At 47.3% G+C, this 12,904-nt stretch overlaps 1 protein-coding gene across 1 annotated transcript in view; it reads right to left on the reverse strand.

Moving 5' to 3' along the window:
- Positions 1 to 12,904, reverse strand: part of SIM2 (SIM bHLH transcription factor 2) — a 53,911-nt gene that overhangs the window by 28,955 nt on the left and 12,052 nt on the right. The window contains exons 3-5 of the mRNA XM_082722776.1: positions 12,087 to 12,176; positions 4,830 to 4,938; positions 687 to 772 (exon numbers count right to left, since the gene is read on the reverse strand). Coding sequence (XP_082578902.1) covers positions 687 to 772; positions 4,830 to 4,938; positions 12,087 to 12,176 — 285 coding nt within the window. The remainder of the gene's footprint in view (positions 1 to 686; positions 773 to 4,829; positions 4,939 to 12,086; positions 12,177 to 12,904) is intronic.

Genomic DNA, 12,904 nt, shown 5'->3' on the forward strand with positions numbered 1-12,904 from the left:
CCGACTCCTGAGTTCTGGAGCGAGCCAGAGCAGGGGCCCAGGTCTGGCAGAGAAAGGCAGCCAGGAGGAGCTCTGCCCCTTAGCACAAGGGCCTTCTGCTGGTCTCGTCCCGTCTCTGCTTGCGTCCCTAATGACCATAAAGTGGGGACAGGAAGACTCCCCTCTGCGGGCTGCGATGACTGGTGATGAAGGAGATGAAGAGTCTGCGGACCAAAGCTCCCTGGCCCTCAGAACGGGTTCTGCCATTAGTCAGGCACCTCACAGCCATCGCTGGGTTTGGTCAAAGGCTCCAGGGCAGGAGCACCGTCTCTGTGCTGGGCATAGTCACTGCGACCCCGCCAAACGGGTTCTCAGTAACTAGAGGGCGGAGGCTCCAGGGGCACAGACCCGGGCAAAGAGGAAACTGCAGGAAAGGAAAGTTCTGCCCTTGCCCACATTTATTCCTGGTCTCATGCGATGAAATCCAGTCCTCCTGGAATATCCTCGCGGGACACCAGCTGTTGTACCTGCTGCCGGAGCTGGGGCGAGCAGCCTCCCTAGAAACTAGCTCTGCCTGGGGCAGGGCGAGATGTCTGGGTCCCGGTGCGTGCTGTCTGCAGATGCTCTCGCACGGGAAGCAACCCTTAGAGCCGCGAAGGCCCACCGCCGACTCCCGCTTCCCTCCCGCCACGCCAGGCTCCTCGTACCTTGTATCCGCTGCATGTCAGGCCCGCGTTTCTTTTCGCCAAGACACACTTCATCCGCAGGAAGAACGACCTCTCTATCTCATACTCTGAAAGCAGGAGTGGCGTTAGATGGGCCAGCTGTCCGGTGATGCTTGCCCTGATTTTGTCCCCACGACCTCAGGACCTCAGTCAACCCTCAGGACCAGACCAGGCAGCCAGAGGCCCCATCCCAGAACGCCCAGCCCCTGACCCAGGGACTTCCGCCTGCGGCTGGGCCCCAGGTCGGGTGGGGACACCGGCCCTGTCCCGGTGTGGCTTCTACGTACTCCAGAGGTAGGCAGCCGGAAACGTGGCCATGGCGGGAACTCGGGGGACACCAGCCCAGGGCCGATGTTGAGAATTCTAAGAGCAGCAGGCCCAGCCCCGATCGCACGTCCGTGGCCCCCTCCGGGCAGGTGCGCAGAGGCCTGGTGCCAAATGAACCTCCTTGGCCAGCCCTGGGGAGGATGTCTGAGTTGGCCAGGAAGGCCCAGAGGCATCTGACTTCCTCAGGGATGGGGATGCTAGGTCAGGGCTCACAGGCACAGTCCTCTGGCACAGAGGACTCCTGCCAGCTGTGCCCATGAGCACCGATCCTGCCCGAGATTGCCAGGGAATGGGGAGAAGAACCCAACAGACCCACTCGGTCGGCCAGATCAAAGCTTTTGCCCTCATCTACAGCCCCAGTCCGACCACCCCTCCTTTCCTGATGGCTCTGACCCTCCCCATTCAGTCTTTGCCTGGCTGGTCCGAAGGCCTCACCCACCCATCTCTAACCTCACTATTGCAAATACAAGTGAGTTCCCTAAGGAAACACCCCATGCTTCAGTGAGCAGACGCCCATTCTCGGGAATGATGCGTCCACGCCCCTGGGTAAGGGTGAGGTCAGTCCACTCCTAATGAACAGCTACTTGGTAGCAGTTAATGAATTAATTTTTTAAAGAAAGGTTACCATAGGAGTGGAGGCAGTGCTCCCTGCCCCTACCCAGGGGGAGCAGGGGAATGGCCCCTGAGGCTCCTTGTCCCACGCCCTGCCCCCCCACTAGAGGGGCGGCCACATTTATCCACAATTCCTCTGCAGCGGGCCAGGGTCTACAAGGCATAAAGGCTTCTCGGGAACACGCCTGCCTGTCTGCACCATTTCCAGCTATGCACTGAGGTGTGGACACTCAGGGCTAAACACCTTCACCCAGTAATGAAACATCCAGTATGGAAAAAGCCAACAGCACAACAACCAGGAAGCAGCAGGGGGGGAGCTCAGAGGCAGAAAACCAGCTCTGTGGACGAGAAGCCGGGGACCAGTCCCAGTGTTCGTGAACCCCAGACCTTGCATAGTCGGGTGGCATCCCCATCTCTCCTGGAGCGCCGTGCTTCTCTTGTGTGGTTGCTACACCTCAGACATAAACCCCACGGGGACTGGGATTGGAAGGGTCTTATGGTGTTTCCAAGATACCGTTTGCTGTCATTTTATAAACAATTTATAGCTATGACATGGAAGGCTGACATGAAACCAGAGCTCATGGGAGAAATTCCATTCCTGCGTACTAACACACTGTGGAACTTTCTAGAACAATAACAACACAATGTTTTTAGGAGTTCTCTAAGACTCCTGTGGCCTTTTCCAGCATTAAACAACCCCGCAGTAAAAGAATGAGACTCAGGTACTCTATTCCCGGCCAGCCCTCATTTGGCTAAAAATTACTTCTTCCGAGCTTATCTGTGTGCACTGAGGTGGCCAGACTGTTTGCAAGGACTCAAGAGTTACAGAACATAGTGGGGTGCCTGGGTGGCTCAGTTGGTTAAATGTCTGCCTTCTGCTCAGGTCATGGTCCCAGAGTCCTGGGATCGAGTCCCCGGATTGAACCCCACATCAGGCTCACTGCTCAGTGGGGCGTCTACTTATCCCTCTCCCTCTGCCCCCCACCCCCCATCGCACGCTCACGGTCTCTTTTTGTTTCTCAAATAAATAAATAAATCTTGGAATAAAATAAAATAAATAAATATTTATGCATATAAATATAATTATTTTTAAATATTAAATGTTAAATATTTATTTATTTAAATATTTAAATAAAATAAATAAATCTTTTAAAAAGAGAGAGTTACGGACCATAGCTACAAGGAAGCCCCCACCTCATTTCAGAAACCAGCACAGCAATCCCTCTCGGTGAGGTAAAGACGCCCAATGACTACGTCTGGGGCTGAGAACACGGGAGCCAAGAGCTGTACCTGCAGTGATTTTCAAGCTGAGTGCTCTCTCTGCCGTCCGTCCTTCTAGCCTTAGAGTAGCCCCTCGCAGGAGGAGGCCGTTTCCACCTGTGGGCCACCCCACTCTACCATGCTTGAGGTCTCTGCTTTTGCATTCTTTTCTGTGGGGAATTTTGGCCCAGCTGGGATGCTGTAGTCCCCAGCAGACAAGAGACCCACTGAGCGTCATACTGGTTGGGGTCATTGGCTTGTCAGAGAGAGGGGGTTACAGGGCCAGCACCCCAGAACAAGGCCGTCTTCCTAGCATGCACGGTGACTGTAACTTAGGGAGTCATCTGTGTGACGATGTGTTCCACATCCTCCCCCAAACAATCACACGTTATGTCCTGACACGCGCGTATGGTGGTAGGACCCTGATCCCTCCGTGTTCAGTAATGGGACGGTCAGGTGGGGGATCGTGTCCCCATGTCGTGCCAGGCTGGGGAGGTGACCTGCCTCCATCTGGACGGGAGCTTCTTAACTCATTCATGCCGTGGCGCGGCAGTTACGTTGGTTAGGTTCCTAACCAGGATAACTTTTTTTTTTTTTTAAAGATATTTAAATTTAAGGGCACCTGGGTGGCTCAGTCAGTTATGCGTCTGCCTTCCGCGCAGGTCATGATCTGAGGGTCCTGGGATCCAGCCCCTGGGATCCATCGGACTCTCTGCTCAGCGGGGAGCCTGCTTCTCCCTCTTCCTCTGCCTGATGCTCTGCCTGCTTGTGCTCTCTATCTCTGTGTCAAATAAATAAAACCTTTTTTAAAAAAGATTTTTTAGGGGCGCCTGGTTGGTTCAGTGGTTAAAGCCTCTGTCTTTGGCTCAGGTCATGATCCCAGTGTCCTGGGATCGAGCCCCGCTGAGCAGAGAGCCTGCTTTCCTTCCTCTCTCTCTCTCTCTGCCTGCCTCTCTGCTTAATTGTGATCTTTGTCTGTCAAAGAAATAAATAAAATCTTTTTTAAAAAAAGATTTTTAAATTTATTTATTTGAGAGAGAGAGAAAGACAGTGAGAGGGAACACAAGCAGGGGGAGTAGGAGAGGGAGAAGCAGGCTTCCCGCAGAGCAGGGAGCCGGATGCTGGGCTCGATCCCAGGACCCTGGGATCATGACCCGAGCCGAATGCAGAGGCTTAACTGACTGAACTGCCCAGGCGCCCCCAGAATAATGCTTTTAAGTGCAGAAGATAAAAGTATAAGAGATCACAAATGGAACCAATTGTATTCAAACAGTTACCAAAGTATTTTTGGTATAATATTTTTTGGCAATAAAACAAGTGGTGATTTTGTTATAAATGTGCTGCTTTATTCACACATTAAATAACAACAGCCAGCAGCCGGCCTCGTAACTCCCGGAATTCTGAAGTCGCGATGAGCGTCAGTGATTCAACACCTGGGAGAACTATGAAGTGAAATGAAGAATGTGTGTGACTCGTGGTTGGCGAAGCCACCGGCAGAGTGAGAGTGAGAAGGCCCATAATCTGTAAGCAAAGGAAATGCTGCATTCCAAGCAGATAGAGTAAAGATGTCATTCTCCCCGCGCCGTTTCACAGACCCCCTGAGTTCTACCAGGGACCCTCTGGTCAGGAAGCCCAGGGACAGACGTGCGTTCCTGGAATTCTGAACCAAGAGCACATCTTGATCGCTTCACTTTACCTCCCACCAGCGCCTGTCCTGGTCTCTGGCACGAGACATGGGATCAATAGTGTTGCTTCAAAGGACAGAGACATGAAAGCAAACCCCCCACGCTGCGTGTGTGCTGGGGAGGCCCAGCTGGGCAGCCCCAGTCCCGTTTCCCCTTGGCAGCGCGGGAAGCAAACCCTCGAGTGACGCAGAAGAGCGCGGTATGGTTTTCATTCTGGTTTCTCTGCGTCTGGAGGAAATACCTTGGAGCAGGTGATGGTGAAGGGGCTGGTGGGCTGCTAGGACGGCTGTCATCTCGTCGTGGTCGGAAGGATGGATGTATTCATAGATGCTGTTGCCGGTGAGCTCCACCTGCCACAGAGGGAAGGGAGGGGTCAGAAATCCTCCCGGGGCCGCGCGGGTCGGGGAGGGGAAGGTGCGCATTAGGGAGACACATCCAGGGTCCGAGCTCCGACCTCTGCTCACAGCCGCACCCTCTCCACATGCAGAAACATGGGTCTTGCATCAAAGAGCTGCGCTCTGCCATCCACCACGCGGGGACGGTCCGGAGCAGGAGGACCTGGGACAGGAAGGGTGAAAAGGTGGGTCCTGCAGGTGGGTGACCCCCCACACACCCGACACGGCCCCGGGCAGGGTCCTTTACACAAGAGGCAGCTTACAACAGACCGGAGCCAGGGCCCGGGTGGAGCCAGAGGGGCCTGGCCGGCCGGACACCAGCTGCCAAGTCCAGACTGTGGTCCCTGCACGAGTCGTGTCCTCTCCAAGACTGAGCAGGAGTGACCCGCAGGGTCTCCACTGCCCTTGAGGAGACCTCGCCTTCCCACAGGGGCCCTTTCTCCGTCAGCTCCGAGCTGCGCCCCTCGGGCACCGCCAGGCCTCTTTCACGTTGCCAGAAACGTGTCCCAGCCCTCTGACTCTGGGGTGACTGGTCACCCGATGGCTCCCGCCCACGGGTGTGGCAGGGCAGCGGTGTGACCTGTGGGGACTTTGGGCCTGCTCCAGACGGCCAAGTGACACAGTGGTTATTTCCGGGGGTCGTGACCCCAGCCCTTGGACACCACCTAATTCCAGGTACACACCCTGCAGAGGACACGACAGCAGGCCTCGAGCCCACGTGCGTGTGGGACAGGACCCTGCTTTGCAGGGACGGGGTTCTCTAGGACAACCCCAGCATGACGACTGTTCCACAGAGGTTCCTGGCGATTCAGTGCCGAAGTTTGATAACTTTCCTATTGTTCTCCCAAACATAAGTGCCACGATAGGCCAGGATGCCCTGGCCAGGATGCGATGGCCCATCGTTCCAAGATGGGCGGTGCCAGAGAATGTTCCAGAGACTAAGACCATCAGAAGGGCCTTCTGAGCAGTGGTGGGCGGGCCCTGTCTTAGAGATGAAGCTGCAGACAAGAAGAGTGAGGCAGGGGGAGCCCAGGGCAGGGATCTCTCTTCCACCACGGCCTGAAGCATCCCTGAAGGATCCCCACGGCCCAGGGGGATGGAAACTGAGAGGTGAGAAAATGCCCTTGGGGGGCAGGGAGCCACAGGCAGGTCCGACTCCGACTCCGTCTGTCTTTCTCAGCTCTGCCTCACAGGGAGAGGGCAAGCTAAAAGAGCAAAGGCAGTCTTGTCCCCAAGCACCCCCTTGTTATTTTTAAGTGCATCGTGCCGTGTGTGTTTTGTTGGGAGGCTCCCTGGTCTCCGCCAGAGTGGAGACAACACGATCTCCAGTCAGGGGGCAGCTCTGACCCAGCTACCTCACGCAGCAGGACAACTGCAGCCAGGCAACGTGAGGCCCAGCTTCTCCTGGGAGCCACTGTTCCAAATTAGCATCAGGGCCACCAGCTCCTTCCCTGGGACTGAGCGGCCATGGAGAGGTGATGGAATTTACCCCAGTCCTCTGAGCCAGGTCTTGCCATTTGTTAAGACATAGGAGTTACCATTTTATTCAGAACAAATTAGGTTTCTGGCCTGCTAAGTAATCTTGTCCCTGAAACGGCTTTGGCAGTTCTGTTTTCTGCATTATTCATGGGATGTCTCTTGCCAATGTTATGCCTACAGAGGAACAGAGAGAATCACGTGATACAGAGAGCCTCCCTCCCTCCCCACTTGACCCTAAAGGGGATTTGCCAGTGACCAAAGTTATTATGTGAGTTCATCAAACACAGTAAGGATTAAGAACTACATAGCCATCTTTCAAATCATTTCATCCTTAAAAAAATCTCGATAAACCAGCAAGTGCTAAGTCAGCCCTTCGGGACAGGACCATGTCCTCTTTTCCTGAAGCCAGTGACAGAAATTCCTTGTGAAACTCTGTCATGTGGAGAGCGACAGACTAATCAATAAGGGAGTTTTTTTTAAAAAATTGATTCACAATTTCAATGGCTTATTTTTAAAATGAAAAAATAATGAGAGAGAATTTTTTGTGTGCAGGTCTATCATTTCTCCCTTACCCATGTTTTTAGGGGGAAAAAAAGAGCATTCTGGTTTGCTCCAAGTTCTTCATCAGAAAAAAGTACCCATGTCTCTTCAGAGAAAGTATATTTATGTACTGGCAAGAACATTTGCAACTGTCCTTATAAGGATTCGACTCGCATTTTAATTCCAAAGTAGCTTCATCTGTCCTCAAAGACCCCATTCTCACCACATGCATTTGGAGAATGAAGACAGAGAAAGTCCATGATTTAAGAGGCTTGATTTTCTGAATCCTTGCTTCAATTATAAACTCCAAGCCTGCCCAGGAAGTAAAGTGGTCTTCACGTAACGGAAATGTTTTTAAAGAACAAATTTTGGAATGATAAAACAGGGCTGACCTTGACTCAAAATTATGGTTGACATGGTGTTTCCTGTATTTACATATCTATTCCTGCTTTTGAATGGTTGGAAGAAATGTGACTACCTCACACAAAAAAAATTATGGTTGTCGCTATAAAACTCCCCAGGTCTCATACATCAACCTTATTAAAACAGAACCTCAATGTGATAGTTTAGTATTTGTAAGACCCTGCTAACTACAAAATGAATTGCTTTCCTACTAAGAACGTTTTTATGTTTTGCTGAATAGCTTTCCTTCCTGCCAAGAAAACTACATATGATAAATACTGCACTAAATGGATATATTTTGGGTTGGAAGGGGAAACACACATTACTCTGCTTTGGGTGTTTTGCTGACTATGGTAAATTAAGCATTAAAAAAAGAAGATGGTTTGGATTTCAGAGTTCAAGTTATGTCAACAAACATAAAACGCTGTCCTTTCTCTTTATTTCCAAAGTGAAAGGATTAGGTCTTATGGCCCCAAACAATACCATGGCTATTTTTACGGCTGTAGTTCCGGCCACAATCTCCAATATTATATTTTCCTTTACATGTCTTATAAACGGCCATTTCACACATATCTACAGTTATTTGAAAATTTGCATTAGTTACCTAGAGGCTATGTAACATACGTGACTCTGGTGAAGAAATTTCAACACAGGGATGCTTCCAAGAGTCCACGGAAATACACAGCGGGTATACAGGGGGCTTCCCCCCCTTCTTCCAATATAAGTAAGTTAATTACATAAACCAAAACCCATGGAACGAACCACCTAATAAACTTGCGTGGGTGAAGAGTGCTTCATCAACTCTACCTCTTCCAAACAGATCTGAATCTGGCTACATGAATTATTATGTATCACTATGTACACATAGACCAGGGAGAATTTTCAAGCCTGTAGTCTTACTCTGTTTCCCCATACTCAGACTGTGAGCTGAGGACACAACTTGGATTTCGTGGTTCTCTCTCTCACTTTTTGGTCCTGAAGTCTGACAGCAAGGATCACCATGATTACTCATTTAAAAGCAAAAATAATAAACACTGCCAGATTTGTTACTCCCACACTTGTTTTTGAAAAGTTCAATAAAACAGGCGCCTGGCTGCCTCAGGGGTTAAAAAGTCTCTGCCTTCAGCTCAGGTCATGGTCCCAGGGTCCTGGGATCAAGGCCCTCATCGGGCTCTCTGCTCCGCAGGGAGCCTGCTTCCCCCCCCCCCCCCCCCCCCCCCGCCAATCTCTCTGCCTGCCTCTCTGCCTACTTGTGATCGGTCTGTCAAATAAATAAATAAATTTTTTAAAAAGATTTTATTTATTTATTTGACAGACCGATCACAAGTAGGCAGAGAGAGAGAGAGAGAGAGGAAGAAGCAGGCTCCCTGCCAAGCAAAGAGCCCGATGCGGGGCTCAATCCCAAGACCCTGAGACCATGACCTGAGCCGAAGGCAGAGGCTTAACCCACTGAGCCACCCAGGCTCCCCTAAATAAATAAAATCTTAAAAAAAGAAAGTTCAATAAAAGGCCTTGAGAATTAGGACGGACTTATAACAGAAAGAATGATTTTTATACTCTCAAATAGATGATTCAGATAGTTATTTAGGTAGTGCAGATTTTTTTTTTTTTTTAAAAACCGCTTTGTTGTGAATTATCACACAGTTATGACAAACCTAAGAGCTTAAGCTCCCCAGGAGCTGCTAATGTAGAGTTTAACCCTGAATTAATGGGAAAGATATTGCTACTTAATGGGATAATGTCACTAAGAGTAATTGAAAGTTCTTGGAACACAGACGGACACTATGTAAATATAAGTAATAGTATTATCCTTCTCCATCAGAAAATCTGTTTAAAGGGTTACTGGGCCTACTGGATAGAATTTTCTTAACACTTTCATCTCTGAGGATTTAAAAAAAATCCTTAAGCCTATTTTAATAAAGTTTTCATGTTTGACATATTTGCCTGACTTCTTACTATTAATAATTTAAAAGGTATAAAAAATTTTTTAAGGGGAGAAGTTCTTGACATCCCCTTTAATACTTCATTTTACTATTTAAGTAAAGAAGACAGAAAAAAATACACACCATGATTCTGCCTAGATTTCCTTCTGCAGAGTTAATCGTGAGCAGGAGGCAGATTGGAAGGAAAGGTTTGCTGTTGCTTATTTAAACAGTTCAGTGTGGAACACTCCCCAGACACAAACGAGGGCTCGTGTCTGCATTAAAGTGTTTTTGTAGCTGGAGACTGATAGTGAGACAGTCCCGCCAAGAGACTGGGTTGGGGGGGGATCAGTCACTCTACGCAGTCAGTTTGGTTTATCTTTTTTTAAACTGACACTTCTTCCTGGCCGGCAACATACAGACAAAAGGCATCTCTACGACATTCTTGAAAACCTGAAAAAAATGATGGGAGTGTAGAACTCCCTCCTCTTTCAGAATGAGGACACCAGGTTTTATTGCTGCATTATGACCAAAAGGAAATGTAATTTTAATTAGGATTCTCCTTAGATTTCCTTTTGTAGAGTTCACTCAGGAACAGGAGGCAGACTTGTCACCTCTCCAATAAGTTGTTCATTCTTAATTATTGTGCTCACAAATGGTCAATTTCATTTCCCACGTAAAAAGAGGAAATTGACAGAGTTGTAGGATGCTAGACAGAGTAGCCCGACTGAGTCAGCTGGAGTCCTGGGACATGCAGAGGGCCTTGTGATGAGCCAGAATATTCCACAGGACTAGCCAGCCCCAATATGTGCCCGCCACAGGACACTATCCGAAGCAACTTCTGTGCTACTGGACATACAGTTCTAATGAAACTGGGGACACTTGGATTTTGCATAGCTCCCTATTATTTATAAAACACATAAAGTGGGTACTTTGATATAGTTCTTACCACAATCCTGAAAGAGAAAATCAGGCAGGATTTTCTTATTTAAGTGATGGTTCAGAGAGGCTAAGAACCTGCCCTACCAGACAATGAAAACATGTAACTGGGCATTTCCCTTTTTGCTTTGACTGCTAGGGAGCTCAGATCTAAATTTAATATCTGAAAATAGTGACTGTACCTGTTTTATCTTTGTCCAGTCCTATTTAAAGGAGGTGAGATGCTTTAAGTTTTTGTGACATTATGATAAGACTAACTAAAGGTTCGATAAATTACAATGGAAAAATCAAGTAATCTGCTCAAAATCTTTCAGCCACAGATAGAACGAGGGTTAGACATCAGATTGGTTACAACTAAAGGGGTTTAAATAATTCTAAATAGGGCATCGTGGAAATTCAGAGCATAACAACCTTGAAAAACATATAAATAGTAGATTTCATGTTCCCAGCAGTATTTCCCTTCCTACTAGTATACTAACACAATCAGTCATGGAACTGTAAGAACCCAGCCTCAGCAAATCTTCGCTGGGAGACTTGGTTTAGTAAAGGAAGAGAAGAGGAAAGGAAAAGGAAACACTAAATAATTTTAATATGAGATTCTCTTTAAAGGACTATATATAAGAAAAAGAGGCACAGAAACCCCTTTGGACAGGGATAAGGATATACCCACATTAGAAGCGATGGTTGTAAACAAATGGCAAGTTTAAAAAAAAATGCCTTGGCAGGAAAAGAAAAGGAATACACCAGATGCAGGTTTCCCAAATTGGGAATTTTATTTTTCCATGAAAAAACTCCAACCCTGTTAATTGACGTGTTTTATTTTGGCTTAACTACAGAGGGGGCTGGTGTAACACAGATTAATCATCTGCCTCCCAGGAGCCCATTTCCTGTCTCTAATTAATTCTAGTGCGTCTTCTGTCGTGATAAAAAAAAAAAAAAAGCATTCTGATAAGTCACACTATAAAGAAGCATTTAATCCCTAGATGTATTTTTTTAAATGTGAATTTGAGAACCTCAGTCCGCGCTTGTTAAATCGGAAACGAACGTGAAAGGCCACCATGGGCTCCACCCCGCCCTCCATTCCGAGGAGCCCAGAGAGCAGCTGAATTTCCTCCCCCAAAACCTTTGGCTTGATGGGAATAGATAAAGCCAAGGGCACCTCTTTCCTTGACGGGATGAACCTCTTTTTAGGAGACAGTTCCAGAAAAATCGGTAATATTTAAGTGTTCTAGAGAAAACAGGACCTTGCTGTGCAAAACAGTAGTAAACGGAGTTTTACGAGTTTCTATCACAAGCATATAAAATGCTTTACTGAAACGACCACTGAACTGGAAAAACTCAGGAAAAATTACCCTGAATTCCATGTGAACACTCATAAATCTACCCCCACTCCTTCTCTCTCTCTCCCCAAAGCACAGTCTGCAGAAAATCCATGTTCGACATCAGTTTTCCTCTCGCTTTCGTGGCAACTCACAAGACCACGTGCAGCCCGGCAAGTGTGCACTGAAAAAATCTCCCTTTGTGAAGCTCTTGTTAGCAGCAGACCGTTACTGTATAGGCAGAGTCCCGGCTATCAAACAGAATCTCAGAACAAAGCTGCCCTAACACCGCTCATTAATCCCAAAGGAAAAAAGAAAGTAAAACTGGGAAATGCAACATGAAGAAAAGCTCTGCGGGATCGCCTAAGAAGATGATTTTGCAATTTTGGATTATTTCATACACAAAAGCAGACACTTGAACAGAATCATTTACAGGCTGGGTTAAGATCTGCCGACGCTCGCTTTAATATTTTGGTTGTATCTAAAACCAGGTAATACCTACCTGCGACAAGCCCAAATGCACAGAAGCTGTTTCCGATATATACATGATTTTGCCATCAGATGCTACCACGAAAACAAATCCATCCAAAGTCTGTAAAAGAGAGTGCGAAGGTTAAGAGGTGATAGTAACACAGTAGAGTAAAACCTCATAATTGTACTGTCACTGAGGTAGAGGAATGTATACCATATTATCATCCATACATACTTGTCAAATGCAAAACCAGCCCAGGGCCCTAAAAAGGGTTCCAGGTTATAACACTGAAAGTTTAATTTCTGGGGCTAGGCTCTCAAATGCTTTTAAAGCACTTTAAAAACCATCTAACATCCACTTCACAAAAATCATGCAAAACACTGGAGAACTCCTAACGTGCTCAGTTTAAATGCAGTAGTTTTATTGTTTAGGGTTATTTTAGCACTTAGCGCAAATCCGGAGTTCTATGGTACTTAGGGGGAAACCCACCACTATATAGACCATTTAATGTCATAATTGGCAGTCCTTTATACCACCAGGACATATACTTTATTTGCCACAATTTTCTAGTTACCCCCTAAGTACCATTTGAATAATAAATTCCGAACACTACCACTCCCCTGAAAATAAACTACCCGGTTATTTTTAACAGACTATGTCTACAGAATTAACTACTTAGAATTTGCAAGAGATCAAATAACTTTTGCAAAATTTGAGGAGAAAAAGTATCAATTTCTGAAAAATTAAAACTACCTAAATGATATTGCTTAAATTGGCTAGCCCTCAAAAAAATAAAGTAAAATTTTAAGAGCTAATTAAGACAAATAAAAGGGTAGTGATTATACTTA

Source organism: Mustela nivalis, assembly GCF_964662115.1.
Source record: "Mustela nivalis genome assembly, chromosome: 1".
In the NCBI taxonomy this organism is placed as follows: domain Eukaryota; kingdom Metazoa; phylum Chordata; class Mammalia; order Carnivora; family Mustelidae; genus Mustela; species Mustela nivalis.